The sequence below is a fragment of the Cucurbita moschata genome, unplaced genomic scaffold, assembly GCF_002738365.1.
Source record: "Cucurbita moschata cultivar Rifu unplaced genomic scaffold, Cmos_1.0 Cmo_Scf00011, whole genome shotgun sequence".
Taxonomy (NCBI): domain Eukaryota; kingdom Viridiplantae; phylum Streptophyta; class Magnoliopsida; order Cucurbitales; family Cucurbitaceae; genus Cucurbita; species Cucurbita moschata.
In genome coordinates, this window is record NW_019268527.1 from 4,040,738 (window position 1) to 4,058,813 (window position 18,076).

Below are 18,076 nucleotides of genomic sequence, written 5' to 3' on the forward strand. Positions count from 1 at the left end.
TATAAAAAATGCTTCGTTTCCCTTTCCAACTGATCTGGGATCTTATAAGTCTCTTTGTGCTCTTGGATGTCCGGGCTAAGAACACCATAGCCTATTCTTAAATGAAAAAATCTTCAGTTTAGCAGAAGAAAAGTGAAGGAGAATCTGTACAGGAGACTGCCAGATTTTAACGAGTACGTTCGCTCATTCAGTACAGACAGACACACTGCTATCAACACGTCTGCCTGTTTCTCTTTACTTCAGTCAGTGTTAACAGGGTGCAGACATGCTGAGGCCTGTCTTCGTGCTTGGCAAACTTTGGCGTTCATAGACACAATAATATGCATAAATTTGTGGTCTAACCGAGGGATATTAACTGGGATTTTGTACTATCCATCTCGATATCCCCTCCGCCGGCCATAATACACAGCAGACATAATTCATCTAGTGGTAAAGTTACACATTTTCAGCTTCATGATTCTGAGAAAATTCTTATACATTCGCTACAAATCACTCCCAATATGTTACAATGGGATTCTAGAAAACCTCAGATATGGCCACATAGAACCTATGTACATAAATTAATCAAATAGCTACAACTAGGATTGGAAAATGCATTCACGCTAAGGTCGTTTGGCAGTGACAGACGCTCCGTCTCGTCTAGTTGAATTAGCTGCACTTTGGGACCAAGACGATGGCTTGAAGCTACCTGTTAATATGGTTGAAGCTGCAGAGGCACAGATCTTCCTTCTCTTGGATTCGAGGTCCAATCGTTTCTTGTCAGGTATGGATGATCTAGATGATCCATGGAAGATGGAGGAAGCATGAATCAATGCCCGTTTATCCCTTCTGTTCTTCTCGAACTTTGAGGAGAACTTCATGCGAGTAGCAGCTGCGGAATCTTCTTCGGTTGCGGGAAGCAATCGTATACCGAGGCCCATCTTACGAGAAACATTTTCTTCTTCAGCAACTCTCTTCTTTTGATTCTGAGAAGATGGAGGGAAGTGTATTAGCATAATCATTGGAAGATGAAGGTGAGAAAAATGGAAAGGATTAGATGACATACTCTAAGCTGAGCTCGAAGTGTCCTGTTCTGAGTATAGTCATCTGCATGCCTAGAATCTGAGAGTCGTTGGAGGCGCACCAATACTGGCTCGGCTTCTTTCTTCTTCTGCATATCCTTTTCCTGGTGTTCAAGTCGATAAAATGGATCTGCAAGCTTACCCCTTTCTGTAAAAGATATATTAAAAAGGGTTAGTAATTCTAAAATAAAATTATATGGACAGGAGATTTAACAATGAAACCCAATGAAAGGCCAATTAAGTTTGATGACCCTGATAAGTAAATGTTATAAACATTAACGATCGTCACCTTCATCAGCCGGTAGTTCAAAGGTTTCGGCATCCTCTATGTCATATTCCTCAGTTTTTCGTTGTGCACCACTAATAATCACATACTCGCAATTTTTTGGATCTGTCTGAATAACAATCTCGTGTCTACAGCATGCTGATTTCATAGTAAAGCTCCATATCTGAAAGAATCAAGCAGATAATATTAGTCACTGAAGAGCTCTTATAGTGTGATTTCTACAAACCGATCATGTTTTTTCTAACAGGACATTACAACCACGAGAAATCACCATTCACCAATTTGTATATTGAAATTTTCATAGAAAAATAATCCATCCATCAGAACAAAGTTATTCAGAAAAACACATTGTGTGTAAAACTATGTGGTAATAGTCTCATTGCATATTAGAACCTTCAAAAGCTAAATATGTTACAATTAGCCATGAACAATACCTTTGTAGAATAATAATTTCCAACTTGCTTTTTCTCTGCATTGAACCTAACACCCTTTGCTATCATTGAGTTGCAGCCACCACACCATATATTGTAAGGCATCTCGAACCTAACAAAGCAACACATTTCGATTGATTAAAAAATAATAGACTCCGTGAATTAAGCCATCAACATGGAAATTTCCACACTCCAGTTTTTCAAAAAATAACATAATCCCCTGCTTTAACAAGGACACCCTAGGCAACAGTATTGAAGCACCAAGCCAAGAAGACCTCTCTAAGGTGCATGCTTCAGCACCATGCACCACACTTCCAAGTTTTAAATTTTTAATTTTTTTAAAAAAGCTTTGTTACGGCAGGAATGCCTATTTCCAAAGATTACACAATACCTCCTCAAAATCTGCTGATGATATTCATATTAGTCATCTAATCAAATAAAAACATCAATTTTATAAAAAGTAGATATAATAGAAAAAATAAAAACATTGATTCCAAGCCAAAGTTCTCCAACAATGTGTTCTCATTAGCCACCTACCTTATTATCAAGATGCCTTGATCTATTTTCCTTGCTCTCTCTCTCAAAGCATGTTGACCATGAAATTTGTTCAAAGACCCCTGAGAAAGGAAAAATCAGCATGAGAATCTGAAAGGATATAGATATTTCCTTTGAAAAAAATTATTGCACTACTATAGTTGAATGAGAAATGTACCTGTTTTGGGGTCCATTCTGGTGGATAGTAAAAGTTGTCTGCTCTCGCAGCTGCAAGTGAAGACTGAAAAATGCAAACCACCAGACGTCATAAGCATTAACGATTCAACATGTATTGCCAAGAATATATTTATAATTCATTCCCTAATAACTTTTTCTTTAAAAAAAAAAAGAAAAAAAGAAAAAAAAGATAAACAATAAAAAAAATTAATAACTATAGATACATACACGATCCACTTTGCATATTGAGTTGATTGGCTTCCAAGGCAACAGTTTTCACATGAAATACAATCTACCAAAATTTATGAAGTAAATGTAAGAGAACTTGCCTACCTAATTACAGAGTCAACTTAAGTGAACAACAAAGGAAGTTCGAGATACTCAGCCATTCAAACAGAATTTATTCCAGAAGTACACTAATTCTTGGTCCAAACATTAAAGGTCTCACCTAAGGGGTTGTATGACTATGTTTTTCAAACGCATTTCAGAACAAAAAGAAATTATAAAATTAAAGTATAAATTACTATTATAAGTATATAAACCATTTTGGCTAACTGTTTTTCTGACATGAAGTTTTTCTTCTAAAATTATTATCTTTAAGAGCATGTACAGAACACAGGTTTGAAAATAGTTTTTTCTAGACAACTCTAAATTACTAGGCACAATCCATGCATGAACCATTTCCAGAAAATCAAATTTCAGGTTAAATCCAACAACGGGTTCCAAGATTTTGGACCTAAATCACTTGTGATGGATATTGATTTCAATAACTAAAACTATTTGATTCCCCCCGTGACAAAAGATAGCCAATACATATACAAACCATTATGGTTAAATGTTTCTTCTGAAGAAGAAAATTCACGTTCTCCTATCCAGATCCAATGTGTTCTCTCGAACTGACATGATGTTTTTCTTACGAAATTAAGTTCTGAAAACATATATACAGAAGCACGGATTTGAAAGGACAGACCTGAATTACTTGGCATATTCCATCCAAGAACCATCCCCAGAAATCATTTTCCAGGTTAAATCCAAACAACGGGTTCTATAAATTTCGACCTAAAACAATCGTGATGGGTAATAACTTCACTTAACAGAATCATTCGATTCACTTACGAAAACCGATAACCAAAAATACTCTTTCAGATGCATCCGCTAATCTCTTTCAAAATAAAATAATAACTAATGATAATCGCTCCAACATAGGGCAAACAATCGGAACTAACAAACTCTAGTCTAAACCCAGATTTCTACGAACAAGTTGAATCGGATCACATAGCAATAAACCCTAGAAATCGAAAAACAAAATCACATACCATTATGAATCGTCGTCGGCTTCTTCAACTTCGTCGGATTCCAATTTCCAGATGCGAATTCAAAATTGGTCGAGAGATTCCATTTATTTCGTACTATTGTGTTTATATACTATTTTTACGCGTTCCATTCTGGAACAACGATGGCGCGCTTGCTTACGCATGGGCTCATTTCTTGTAATGGGCCGACGAATTACGCATTCATTATAGGCCCAAAGGACCTTAACACATGGGCTCATTTCTTGTAATGGGCCCACGAATTACGCATTCATTATGGGCCCAAAGGACCTAATCGCATGGGCTCATTTCTTGTAATGGGCCCATGAATTACGCATTCATTATGGGCCCAAAGGACCTTAACGTATGGGCTCATTTCTTGTGATGGGCCCACGAATTACGCATTAAATATGGGCCCAAAGGAACCTTAACGCTGGTTCATTTCTTGTAATGGGCCCACGAATTACGCATTCATTATGGGCTCAAAAGACCTTAACGTATGGGCTCATTTCTTGTAATGGGCCGACAAATTAGGCATTAATTATGGCCCAAACGACCTTAACGCATGGGCTCATTTAGCTTGTTGTATATCACATATACCAAATTTCCACATTGTCGCAAGATAATATTGCATTAATATAATGAAATATATTTTTGTCATATATACTCAGATTTATTTAGTTATATGTAAATACATACTCAATATCTTTACTTGTCAGTGCCATCGACACAAACTGCCCTACTAGCGGTTTTAAAACATGTCTGTTAGGGAGAGATTTCACACTTACAATACTTCATTTCCCTCTCCAACCAATGTGGAATATCACAATCCACCCCCCCTGGGGCCAGCGAGGATGCTAACACACCACCCGTCGTTTGACTCTAATACCATTTGTCACAGCCCAAGTCTACCACTAATAGATATTGTCTGCTTTAACCCATTACGTATCAATGTCAGCTTCACAATTTTTAAAAATCGTCTACTATGAAGAGGGTCTAACCCTAGTTCGACCAATGCATCGCATCGTCTAATAACTTGGCTCTAATACCATTTGTAACGGCATAAGCCCACCTCTAACAGATATTATTCGTTTTGGCCCATTACATATCATTCTCAGCCTCACGGTTTTAAAACGCATCTGCTAGGAAAATGTTTTGATACTTTTATAAGGAATGCTTCGTTCCCCTCTAATGAATTTACTTGTACATTCTCGAACTGGATTCAGTGTTTTCTTGCTCTTTGATCCCACACTATTCAATGTAAATCATCTCCTTTGTAGCAATGAGTTACAACAAGTATATGATTGCTGAAATTAAATTGGGATAACGATGAACTTGAATAAATAATTCAGGCTTCTTGCTTGTTATCATCACCCGTCTGTGTCGTATGAACTCGGCTCCTCAACTCTTCAAAAGCCTTCATGCTCTCTGCGTCAAAGCCTCCCGCAAACTGGAAACATATTACATTCAATATGTCACCCACACTTCTAATATTTTCAAATACTATAAGGTTCTTCAGGTGAAGAATGGAGATGAAATGTACCTGATGAACACGGAATGCGAAACGGACGCCTTGCAAGACCAAAAACTCTCTGTTCGGCTCCTTCTCGGGTTCGTTCATTGCATCAAGTTCTGATGCAACACGCTTCATGTATTTCCTTGCTAATTGTACTGATGAGAGCTTAATCTGCATTTGTAAAAGTACGATTACATTATACATTTTGTGTAATAATTCAAGCTCACCGTTAGTAGATATTGTCCTCTTTAGGCTTCTCCTTCGAGGGTTTCCCCTTATGGTTTTAAAACGCGTCTACTAGGGAGAGGGTTCCACACTCTTATAAAGAATACTTCGTTCCCCTCTCCAACTGATGTGGGATCTCACAATCCACCTCCCTAGGGAACCCAGCTTCCTCGCTAGCACACCGCTAGTAGATATTGTCCTCTTTAGGCTTTTCCTTCAAGGGCTTCCCCTTATGGTTTTAAAACGCGTTTACTAGGGAGAGGTTTCCACACCCTTATAAGGAACGCTTCGTTCTCCTCTCCAACTGATGTGGGATCTCACAATCCACCTCCTTGGGAGCCCAGCATCCATATTGGCACGCTGCTCAGTGTTTGGCTCTGATACCATTTGTAACAGTCTAAGCCCAACACTAACAAATATTGTCCTCTTTAAACTGAATCTATTTGTGTTCCATATCCAAAATGAAAACTAAACTCAAAACCCGAAGTTCTCAAAGAAGAAAAGATCGATCTTCTCGAAGTTATACCTTCCCAACAACACCTGTATCTGACAACCAATCAACTGGAATTCCGAACTCTCGATATCGCGAGATAGCCATGTCCCTTGTGCGTAGGAGAGCATAGACACTCTGCTCAACCCTGCCAAAAGACAAGAACAAAAATAATGATTGGACATGACAACACAAATTGAAACATCCATGTTCCCAATAATGGAACATGGCAGCACAATTTCAACAGTTGACTTGTTCAGACACAAGTTCTTTAATATGAACACCATGTCGTTGTCTATACTTACTTCTCAAGCAAGGAGTACATTTTCTTTAAAGCTGCTTCACATGGAAGTTTCGGTTCATCGACAAACGTGGTGACCCGCTTCTCCAACTTCATTAGGTCCTGATACTCGAAAGACGCCTCTCTTAATGCATCTGCTTTTCCTTCTGGCCAATCGAAGTGCTTCAGGACAGCCCTTTCATCAACCTTAATCAAAGACAAAAGAAAGTACACTAAGAAACAAGGAGATATGTAGAATGAACTAATATTTGCATCTTCTTCTGTGTAACAGTCCAAACCCACCGCTAGCAGATATTGTCCGCTTTGACCGTTATGTATTCCCATCAACCTCACGATTTTAAAACGCATCTAGTAGGGAGAGGTTTCCACACCTTTATAAGCAATGTTTTGTTCTCCTCTCCAACCGATGTGAGATCTCACAATCCATCCCCCTTGGGGGCCCAACGTCCTCGCTAGCACACCTCCCGGTGTCTAGCTCTGATATCATTTGAAACAGCCTAAGCCTACCGCTAGCAGATACTGTCCCCTTTAGGCTTTCCCTTTTGGGCTTCTCTCAAGATTTTAAAACGCGTCTGGTAGGAAGAGGTTTCCACACCTTTATAAGCAATGTTTCGTTCTCCTCTCCAACCGATGTGAGATCTCACAATCCACCCCCCTTGGGGACCCAGCGTCCTTGCTGGCACACCTCCCGGTGTCTAGCTCTTATACCATTTGTAACAGCCCAAGCCCACCACTGCAGATATTGTCCTCTCTGGGCTTTCCCTTCTGGGTTCCCCTCAAGGTTTTAAAACGCGTTTGTTAGGGAGAGGTTTACACACTCTTATAAGGAATGTTTTGTTCTCCTCTCCAACCGACGTGGGATCTCACATTCGGTAGTCTTTTATCTTTTTTTATTCAAACTCAATCCATAATGGAGATTAGTAAATAAAATGAATGCCGTACCAAGAACGATAGCTCTTCGTCTAGCCAATTTACGAAGGCCACAACATCCTCTATATTAGAGAAGGTAGCTCCTCGAACTTCAGCCGCCAATGACATGACAAAATCGCCTTGAGTTTCCACATCAGCTTTAACCTGGATTTAGCAACGAACTTATCAACTGTCAAATTACTATATAATGGCAAACTAAGAAGAGAATGATCTACTCACTGCTATGAGGAATGATGATCTGTTTTCAATCTCCCCAATCATGTTACTTCTAGCATCAGATACATTTGATGTTGTAGAAGAAAGCAAAGGAGTATCCTTCTTAGCCTCTCGTTTCATTAACGTCTGATAGAATTCAACTAACTCAGGCGCTCTATGAACCTTATCACCACCAACACCTTTAGCCAAGCTTCCCGGAGGAGGCGGTGGACGAGGCGGTCCACCAGGTGGTGGAGGTGGGGCACCAGGAGGTGGTGGTGGTAGAGGTGGAGCAGATGGTACACCACCCTGAGGATTGGGACCTTTACTTACAGAAGCACCTGCTGATGGTTTTGGTGGTGGCTTAGGCGTTCGTGGAGGTCGCTTCTCGATCTCGGCTAGCTTCATCCTGCTTATGGCTGGAGACTCCGTCGTCTTATCTTCACCAGATGGATCAGCAGAAGCACTAGCTACAACTGGTTTTTCCTTTATTTGAGAAAGCTTTGGCGGCAAAGTTGCATATCTATCTTTATCTGTCTTACCTTTAAATTCAGTGTTCAAATTTGAATTTGAAATGTTGCCAAACCTCTCTGCTCTTGCTTGATCAGCCCTTTCCTTAATTTGCTTCTCTCTTGCTAATGCCAGTTTATGTCGGTCTTTGTATGCTGGATATTTCTCATCCAACACTCCTTCAACAGATTTAGACATCAGCTGAAATGATGATGCTACTGAATTCAATGATTCATTAGGAGTTTGAGTTCTGATAGTTGGCAGATTCGGGGTGCTTGGAGAGTCGGGAATTTCGTGTTCCATCGTACCAAACGTGGTGATTGCAACATTGTCACTTGCATTTCTAAGCATCAACGCTTCTAATGGACCTCTTGGCTTCTGACTCATGCTCATCCTGCTCGGAGAACTCCCCGAAAACGATCTGGCTGGTGACGAAAGAACGCTCGAATCATCTTTGCTCCGACCGCCCCATTTCTTCAACTTCTGGATCAAGCTTGGTTTCTTACTGAGGCTACTATATCTACTAAAGGAACTATCAATTGAAGCATTGTCAAAATCTTCACTTCCAGGAGAAGATGGTTGGGAGAAGTTGCTTTCGAGATCGGTGTCTCCTTGTCCACGTTCCGATCCAGCATATTCCAACATGAGTTGTTTAGCCTTCTCCTGTGATTTTGGGCTCAAATTCTTGTTGAGATCACGAGCGGATAGTTTTCCGGTAGGCGCCTGGTAGTTGCGGAGTTCATATCTTAGGCAGGCATTGACCCATCTAAGGTAAACTAATTCCTCAACTTCACTGAACCTGTTCATTTGAAGTCCTTCAACTTGCTTTATTAAGTCCTCATTTGCATGCCTTAAATTGTTGACTTCCTCTCTAGTTTGGGATACCAATTCACTCTGCAATGTAAAAAAGAATGAGCATTCAGGCATAGGAGGCCTTTTTAAAGCAATAATTACTTGCCTGTTTGACCATATACCAAAATCTAAGTCTTTTGAGATAAAACTAAAAGCATAAGTGACATCATATTTGAGTTGCTATTTTCTAAAAGAACGTGTCTTTTGAGAGAGGAACGAGTGCCAGTAAGGACGTTGGCCCTAAAGGGGGGTGGGATTGTGAGATCTTACATCGGTTGGAGAGAAGAACGAAGCATTCTTTATAAGGGTGTGGAAACCTCTCCCTAGTAGACGCATTTTAAAAACCTTGAAGGGAAGCCCGAAAGGAAAAACCCAAAGAGGACATATCTACTAACGGTGGGCTTGGGCTATTACAAATGGTATTAGAGCCAGACACTGGGCGAGTGTCTACGAGGACGTTAGGCCCCTAAGGGGGATGTGAGATTTCACATCGGTTGGAGAGGGGAACAAAGCATTCCTTATTATAAGGGTGTGGAAACCTCTCCTTCGCAGATGCGTTTCAAAACCTTAAGGGGAAATCCGGAAGGGAAAGCCCAAAGAGGACAATATCTGCTAGCGGTTGGCTTAAGCTATTACAAATGGTATCAAAGCTGGACACCGGGTAGTGTGTCAACGAGGACGCTAGGCCCCTAAGGGGGTGTGAGATTTCACATCGGTTGGAGAGGGCAACGAAGCATTCCTTATTATAAGGGTGTGGAAGCCTCTCCCTAGCAAACGCATTTTAAAACCTTGAGGGGAAGCCTAAAAGGAAAATCCTAAAGAGAAAAATATCTACTAGCGGTAGACTTGGGCTGTTACAAATGATATCAGAGCTAAACATCGGAAGGTGTGTCAACAAGGACGCTAGACCCCTAAAAGGAGTGTGAGATTTCACATCGGTTGGAAAGGGGAACAAAGCATTCCTTATTATAAGGGTGTGGAAACTTCTTTCTAGCAGACGCGTTTTAAAACCTTAAGGGGAAACCCAAAAGGGAAAGCTCAAAGAAGATAATATCTGTTAGCGGTGGGCTTGAGCGGTTACAAACATGGTGACTTACGACTTATGGCTTGGGCTGTTACAAACATGGTGACTTATTTGTAAGAGGTGTTTCGAGTTTTTACTTCTGTCATGTTCGAGAGAGTCGAGATTCTATTCTCAGCAGCATCGAGTTTAACAGTCAGCTCCCGCTTCTCGATTTGAAGTTCTTTATTCATCCGCTTAAGCTCCATAACTTCAACCTCCAAACCCTTCACAGCTTTCAGTTTCTTTTCCATTTCATCATCTTTCCTTCTAGTTTCCATCTCCTTTGCCTGTAGACCAGAAACTTGTTGCTTAAGCAACAACAGCTGCCCTTTTGTTTGGTTAGCATCAAGCTGAATCTGCCTTTGCAGCTCCTTGATCTTACTCCTAGCAAATTCCAACTCCTTCTTAACCATACCATCTTGTGCGATCTCCTCTTGAAGCTTCTTCCTTTCAGCCTGCAAAGAACTAATGGTAATATTAAGCATATCAATCTCCACTGCCTTGATCTTGAGCTGCCTCTGCAACTCCGTAATGTCGGATTCCTGCTCTTTTAATCCGTAGTATTCGAGCAGTTCACCTTCAAGCTTTACTTCCCTCTCCTCCAATTCCTGTACTAAGTTACGCAACCGTTCCAATTCGCTCGCGTTGTTTGCCATCTCGGTTTCATACACTCTATCCTTCTCGGCTTTGTCATCGTCGATTTCAGGTAACGGAAACTCAATCTCCCCCGATAAAAGTTCTTCAAATTCAGGTAAAATGTCTTCATCTTCAGTTATATAAACAGGAACTTGATCAAACACACTACTTATTAACTTGACTTCTTCTTCTTCCTCCTCTTCCTCCACCTAATATAAAAGAGAGTTCATTCAATTCAAGAAGGTATCCTAAATAGTTTCTAGGAAGCTTTAAACAATTACTTACATAATGTTTAATCTCCTCCTTCTCTTCACCATTTTCTAAGCAACAAAACAGAATAATTTCAATACATCAGACAACATAACAAAACTTATCCAGAGTTGAACAATGAAGAACTGTAGTTCGAATATAAATACCGGTGAGCTTGTCGACGGAGGCGACGGATTTCGAGTTTTTAACATTGATATGTCTTACAGCATAGGCTGCAACTGAAGCAGCTACCACAAGGCCTAGCCTGAGTACCATCAAGCAAATACTGACATAAAGATTTTAACTTCCCAGTTGAGATAACCCAGTTCTTCAAAACTGTAGCGCCCATTCCCCCCCACCTCCATGGCTAACATTTCAAATCATTGTAGCCTCAAGGAACCAGAGTATGGTGAGAATTTTCAACAACTAGAAGTTTTAAGACAAATTTTGATGCTAACTAGCTGAGAGCCATGGTAGCCACCAATAACTAGTGGCCAACGCTTATCCAAAAGGATTGCGTGCCATGAATTTGTGGGTATTTAACATGTTGCACCACTCATTCAAAGGATTGAGCACACAGAGTATTAACACCAAAAAAAAGCTTACCACAGACCAAGTGTGAAAGAAGATAGACACGAGCAAAGGCAAGGCTGTGACTTGATTCTTAGCCGCTTGCTCGATGGACCGAAGCATATGGAACCGTGCTGTCGAGAAGGCAACAAAGTAAGGCAAACCCAATAGGCGAATGGACATTCAACCCACATGGTACCCTTTTTGGCATGTCTCTCGGGCTTCTTGTTTTCTTCTGCCAGCCGCTATCATCTTCGAAACAACTTGTTTAAATGGCTTAGACGGTTCATTAAAATCTGTCTTGAATGCGTGAAAACTTTGAGACTAAAGATGCCAATAAGTGATTTTTGGGCATCAATTTGAGAATAGAGATGCCAATAAGTAGAGAATATTAGTGAGTCAAGCTTGCAGAATATGGCGAAAGGTAGCTTTCTGGGTCATAAATAAGAGAACCCAAACGCCAAAAAGTAATAACCAATATGTCATGTCATCAAAGAGGGTGAGTTTGTGGACCTTATTGATCCTCTTGGAAGCTTGGATGGCATTGGCAGCTATAAAGAATTAAAGTTCCAAGGGATCAATGACACAGTTCAGTTTCTTCAAAGTCGATAAATGTGAGATTCCATATTGGTTGGAGAGGAGAACAAAACATTCTTTATAAGGATTTGAAAACCTCTCCTTCATAGACACGTTTCAAAACCGAGAGGCTAACAGCGATACATAACGGGCCAAAGCAGACAATATCTACCGAAAAAGATCAAAATTTGGAATTGTCGTTGAATCGATTCTTTTTAATGAATAGATCCGATCGCAACCCTGAAGAAGGATCCATGGCTAAGCTATGCACGATTGAGCTATGCAATTAGTTACACTAGTCCCTGTTGAGCTATGTAGTTGATAGATTATTATTACATCAATCCAAAGTGTATACTACGATCAGTTGAGCTATGCAGTCGACAGATCATTATTACACCAATCCGAAGTGTATACGTATACTTTTACTAGTTGAGTTATGCCGTTGACAAACCATACCAAATGACTTTATAAGCCCAAAATTCCCTAATCTTTGTTTATACACTACTCATTATGCAGAGAGAAAGAGAGAGAGTTCTTGTATACTGGAAATTATAAGGTTTTATGGCTTACACACATGAAGAAAAACGGCAGAAAAGGCTGTTTATTAAGAAGACAAAGGCTTTGAATTGGAGACAAATGGCTGTTTGATGGTGGGAAGTGAAGGAGTATATTTAGGAGATATAGCAGTGAGCACCACAGTTCCACCGAGCAAAGCCAAGGCCAGGCCTAGACTGTTGACAACCATGGCTTCAGGGCCTTTTCTAGGGACATGTCTCTTTGTTTGCAACAATGTCAGCTTCTCTAGAAGCCCTGTTTCTGCTACTGTCACTGCCAATGCATAACTGTATAGCCCAAGGAATACATGCCATGGCAGCACTCTTTCTCTTGTTGCTCTCACCTCCCTCCAGTGCCAGAAGCTCAGAAAACCCATCATCCACTGCATTCAAACACACCATATTTTTAGCTTAGTATCATCCGAATTGTCCCGGTTCGTTTGTTTTGAATGTGTTTTGAGTAAGGGTTGGAAAATCTCGGGTTTTGGTTTCAACTTTATAGTTTAACCACGCATGGAGATGAAATTCGAACCTCTAACCTTTCAAATTTATAACATAACGTTTAAGTATGGCCTGGGCATTCAATGTCTTACAGAAAAACACCCTAATAAATGAGGGGCAGAGGACTCTCAATCAAGTTGGGATATAAGAAAGCAGCAATGGATGGCTCCTTCACATTGCCATCAAGAGGGCAAGGTTCTTCCTAATACTGAAGAAGAATTAAAGGCTTGCTTGTGATAATAACATCATATGGGGCATATGGCACACAATCCAAGCCTACCGCTAGTAAATATTGTCGTCTTTGAACTTGTCGTTCCGGACTTTCCCTTAAGGTTTTTAAAACACGTTTACTAGGGAGAGGTCTCCACATTCTTATAAAGAATGCTTCCTCTCCAAACAACGTGGGATTTCACAATCTACCTCCCTTCAGGGTCCAGTGTCCTCGTTAGTACTCTCCAATCTATGTGGGATCTCACAATCCACCTCTCTTCGGGGCTAGCGTCTTCGTTGGCACTCTCCAACCTATGTGGGATCTCACAATCCACCCCTTTAGGGCCTAGCGTCCTCGCTAGTACTCTCCAATCTCGATGTAGGATCTCACAGTCCGTCTCCCTTCGGAGGTCCAGCATCTTCGTTGGCACTCTCCAACCGATGTGGGATCTCACAATCCACTCCTTTCAGGGCTCGGCGTCTTTGCTGACACTCTCCAACTGACGTGGGATCTCACAATATGACTTGACAGTGATGGTATGGATTATTCAATATGTTTCTAATGTCACTAGCAGATCTCAACAAGAATTCACATGGCATTCATTCCAAGCATTGAATTGAAAAAGAAGAAACATTCTGGTTCTGCAACATCACATTTTAAACAAATCTTTCTAGTTCAGTTCATCAGATTCAAGGCATGAAGGGGAAGAGTATATTAAGAATTTGATGGAAGTAAAAGGGGTAAAGAGAACAAAGAGAAAACCTGAGCTCCAAACAAAGTGAAAACGCTCAAACCCAACCAAGAATGTACGCTGTGGAAGTTAGCCAGAAAGCCACGATCCCAATGAAACTTGGTCCAAATTCCAAAAAACCCAGAAGTCAAAGCCAGCCCTTGAAGAATCAGATGAACAGATTTCCTCAAATTCCTCGAACCAGGCAGCCAACTATGAACCAAAATGGCTGAAAATCATAGCAAAAAAGCAAATATGATACCCATTTCACAGATCAACAGATTGAATCAACATTTTGGTTCCTACCCACCTTCTCCGCTGAGTAGAATGAAACCAATTACCATGAACAAAGGATGCAGAACCTGCAAAGCAAAACTCAAACCCCTTTTACTCACACGAAATAAAACTTGGGTCGAAATCTAAATGGGTCGAAAATGGCATACATCGAAGATACGGTCATCTGGGGCGGGGGGAAGATGGCCGAAGCTAGAACTGAAGGCAAGAGCCCAAACGAAGATCAGAACGGCAACAAGCAGTCCCAAAATTCTGGCAAAAATGAGTAATGGGGCAAGTGAGGGCAATGCTGCGGCCATGGAGACGGAGAAGGCAGCCTGCAGCTCAACGATCTTGACGCGGCTGCGAGTGCAGAGGTTGGTAGGCTGTGCAAATCGCGGACAAAGAAACTGCGGCTCTGCTGTGGAGTACACGGAATTGCTTTTGAAAACCAGACCTGGATTATATGGGGAACTGTGCTTAGAGCCGATTTTGGAGAGAGAAATCGATATTTTTCATCTGGGATTTTGCTAATCGGATCGTTTAGAAGTTTCGATCACTAATTTTGAGAAAACAGGTCTGGAAATTGCAGGGGTACTCATGGGGTTGGAGGGGGCAGGGGTTAAATGCAGTCAACGAAAGATTAAAATATCCGTTTACTAAATTTGAAGGCTTGTAACGATGGAAGGATTGAACTTTGACTAGAATGAAAACTTTTTAGAAAATTTTCCCAAGCCATTGTGCTTTCGGTGTTGTTTGTTAAAAAAAAATGTACATATTCTTTCCAAAGTTATAATAGATAGAACTTTTAAAAAACGTTTTATGACACAAAATTGATGTAGAACAACGTCAATCTTTTTAAATTGATGTAGAACAACGTCAATCTTTTTAGTTAAATCATAACGAGCATTTGCTGTTTTCAATTAAATGAAAACAAACATCTCACATCAGTTTAAGAACTCTTTTGTCGACTTTCCATCCAACATTATAAAATTTTCTATTTCAAAGACAAAATCTTTATCAATGGTTAGTTTAACCTAAAACAAAGCATAGAACGGCTAAAAACCACCAATTTTGGTACCACTCAATAATCCAGAGTCAACCCATTTGTCGACGGCCAGTTCTTGAACTCCGACCTAACCTAAAGACGATAGCTCTCTCAACTCACTCATAAGACTAGTTCACCACTCAAAGGTCCCAATTCACCCTTGACCTTTCATAGAATTATTGATCAAACTCGACTACAACCTCAAGCATTGAGGATGCCATTTTCAAAGGTTCAAGCTTGTACCAAGGAGTCGAAAGCATCGATCACCACAAGAGTGGTGAGGAAGCCCGACTGAGTCATCAGATTAAGCTTTCCGTACCGACATTCATTAATCATTATAGTTTAAATCAACTAGAAAACCATTTCCCTAAAATGAAAAAGAGGAATAAAACAATAAAGCACCAAAGTTTATAAAATATAAAATGATACATAATGATTTCACCAACAAGGCGTCAAACAAGAGCCAAGTAACAAGACGCACAGGTTGACAGTTAATTACAATAGAGAAAAACATCAAGAGGATGAGTTGAATAACTAGAACACCTTTAGTACATTTTGTGAATCGACAGAGCCTACAACACCAAATGCTTTCTTACAACTATGTCTGCACCTTTATAACAAGGAATATCACATATTCTACTATTTATTTTCTGCACAACAGTATAAAACTCCAACGAAAATTATAGCAGATCTTTGAGATATTAGCAGCTCATATTTGTATACAACAGTCGAGCATAATCAGGGTCGCCTATGGATTATAGTTATGCATACCTCGCCCTCGACCCCTTCCACCATGGCCATATCCCCTCCCATAATAACCACCACGACGACCACCGCGTCCAGAACCAAAACCACCACGACCACCTCGGTATCTTGCAAACTCACCAAATGTCTGCAGCACCAAACAACATCAGATACTATGAAGAATGGTTCCAAAAACATACAACGTTAACCTATTCATATAACATACCTCAGTGTCCAACTTGATTTGTTCAAAGTATCTCGTCCTCCTACCGTTCTGAGCTTCATTGTTAGTCGTGTTGCTTGAGAGAGTATCAAAAAAGTCGTCCTTATTGTACACAGACTGTAGACATGATGTGAGAATCAGTTTTATGTGGGCAGGAAAGTAAGTATGTCTTTAACATAACAAGTCATCATAAGTGTATGGCATTGAAAATAAGACCTTGATCCCTAACTTCGATGATTCACCGTCATCTTCTTCATAGTCGTCGTCTTCATCACTGAATTTTTCATCCCCGTCGTTGTATTTTGGAGATTTGGTATTCTTGCCAAGATGACCCCAGACTTCATCCTTGTTAAATTTCTCATTCATTGCCATGAAGTCAAAATCTTCTGTGAATTTCTCTGTTGGATGTTGGTTCTGCAAACAGAAAATAATAAAGGTTAACGGAGGATTCCTAATAATAAGAGACCTAAATCAAGAAGCACACATTACCCCAAATCGTCTTCCTCTACCACGTCCCCTGTATATGTGCCGAGTTTGTGAAGTTGAACCGTTTGGCTGGGGAAAAACAAGAAGTCAAAACATTAGATCGCTATGTAGCATGAAAAGTACATTGGGCAAACAAATAGTATACTCCTTGTACATGAGATAATGACAAATATCCAAATCACTCTAATTTCTACCACAAACAATAGCAAACGGCTTCTAATGAAACATATTGTGCATATTTACACGATATCTGAACAGCCTAAATGTTAAGGATCTTTAACCATATTGTTCCCGTATGAACTCCCTAAAAACCAAATGTAATCGCATAAGTATATGTAGTATATGTGGCCACAGAAAGAGCACCTTTTGAACAACTCGTGAAGACGTTGGTAATGGTAATAACGGTGGCTGAGTATCTGCTGGAACTGGAACAGTTTGTTCCGCTGCTAGTGAGGAAGATGCTTGAATCACTTCCACATCCTTCTGAACTGTTTGCGAAGGCAGAGATGAAGAGACTACAGTAGTATGTAACAGCTGGTCTGGAGTCACAAGGGCAGGTGCAGGCGCACTTGTGAGAACAGAATTCGATGTTCCAATAATAGAGGATGTAGACTGAGAGACAGTTTGATAAGACAATGCTGGACCAGAAACTGTAGTAGTTTTGTTAGTAGTTGGAGGCACAACAGGACTGACATCTAAACTTGCAGTCAAAGGAGATAGCGATGTCAAATTGGTACTTATGGGAGCTTGAGGAAGAGCAGAATTTATTGTCTTGTTGACCATTGAGCTTGATGACATCTCAGACGTCTGTGGAACAGACAGCACAGATGGAAGTGTTGAAGATACAGTAACTGGTGGCATTGCTGTGGATGATAAACTAGGAGCGGTAGGATTAGCAGAGAATAAAGAAGATGAAACTTCTAATGGATTTGGTGCCCCAGTGGGTAAATAAGCATTAAGATTAGGATATTGCAGTGGCTGCTGCAAGGAAGAAGGCAACGACAGGCCAGGTGGTGGACGAAGTAACGATTGCTGATGCATGTGAGGAAGTCCATTAGGGTGGCCATAATACCCTTGCCAGTACATTGGCAAACCAAGTCCACCAGCACTTGGATTTGGAGGAGGTTGCGAAGGAGAAGCTCCCCAAGACCCCACATTTCCTCCTGGTTGATATAAAGGCAACCCACTCTGGAAATTAGATCCAGGAATTCCCATTGGCATGGCCTGAGAATTAATATCAGGCAAAGGCCCACTAACAGGAGGAGGCAGGCTCGAAGGAATCGATACTGGACGAGGATAGTGAGACTGCACAAAAAATTCCACCAAACACGTAAGTTCACCTTCACATTAGGTTTAATAAATCGAGGAAGGGAGCGGGGGGGGGGGGGGGGGGG

The 18,076-nt window shown here is 40.6% G+C and overlaps 4 protein-coding genes across 4 annotated transcripts in view; all 4 read right to left on the reverse strand.

Annotated features, from left to right (window-relative positions):
* Positions 1-323: 323 nt before the first annotated feature.
* LOC111449331 (coiled-coil domain-containing protein 130-like) lies at positions 324-3,906 on the reverse strand. Its single transcript, XM_023089180.1, has 7 exons — positions 3,806-3,906; positions 2,491-2,553; positions 2,316-2,395; positions 1,782-1,890; positions 1,351-1,510; positions 1,046-1,209; positions 324-965 (listed from the first exon to the last, which is right to left on the reverse strand). The coding sequence occupies exons 1-7, from the start codon at positions 3,806-3,808 to the stop codon at positions 603-605; spliced, it is 942 nt and encodes a 313-aa protein (XP_022944948.1). The 5' UTR covers positions 3,809-3,906; the 3' UTR covers positions 324-602.
* Positions 3,907-4,939: 1,033 nt separating this feature from the next.
* Positions 4,940-11,584, reverse strand: LOC111449328 (protein CHUP1, chloroplastic-like). The gene is made up of 9 exons (XM_023089177.1): positions 10,934-11,584; positions 10,803-10,837; positions 9,980-10,726; positions 7,481-8,860; positions 7,274-7,405; positions 6,336-6,517; positions 6,067-6,178; positions 5,343-5,486; positions 4,940-5,249 (listed from the first exon to the last, which is right to left on the reverse strand). Exons 1-9 carry the CDS (start codon positions 11,040-11,042, stop codon positions 5,148-5,150), a joined length of 2,943 nt encoding a protein of 980 aa, XP_022944945.1. The 5' UTR covers positions 11,043-11,584; the 3' UTR covers positions 4,940-5,147.
* Positions 11,585-12,354: 770 nt separating this feature from the next.
* Positions 12,355-14,740, reverse strand: LOC111449332 (probable transmembrane ascorbate ferrireductase 4). Its single transcript, XM_023089181.1, has 4 exons — positions 14,352-14,740; positions 14,219-14,270; positions 13,941-14,137; positions 12,355-12,849 (listed from the first exon to the last, which is right to left on the reverse strand). Exons 1-4 carry the CDS (start codon positions 14,499-14,501, stop codon positions 12,517-12,519), a joined length of 732 nt encoding a protein of 243 aa, XP_022944949.1. The 5' UTR covers positions 14,502-14,740; the 3' UTR covers positions 12,355-12,516.
* An 880-nt stretch (positions 14,741-15,620) lies between these two features.
* The window catches only part of LOC111449329 (protein decapping 5-like), a 5,317-nt gene continuing 2,861 nt past the window's right edge, over positions 15,621-18,076 (reverse strand). Inside the window, exons 4-8 of the mRNA XM_023089178.1 lie at positions 17,046-17,987; positions 16,686-16,751; positions 16,413-16,610; positions 16,200-16,313; positions 15,621-16,121 (exon numbers count right to left, since the gene is read on the reverse strand). Of these exons, the coding sequence (XP_022944946.1) occupies positions 15,978-16,121; positions 16,200-16,313; positions 16,413-16,610; positions 16,686-16,751; positions 17,046-17,987 (1,464 nt within the window). The 3' untranslated portion in view covers positions 15,621-15,977. The remainder of the gene's footprint in view (positions 16,122-16,199; positions 16,314-16,412; positions 16,611-16,685; positions 16,752-17,045; positions 17,988-18,076) is intronic.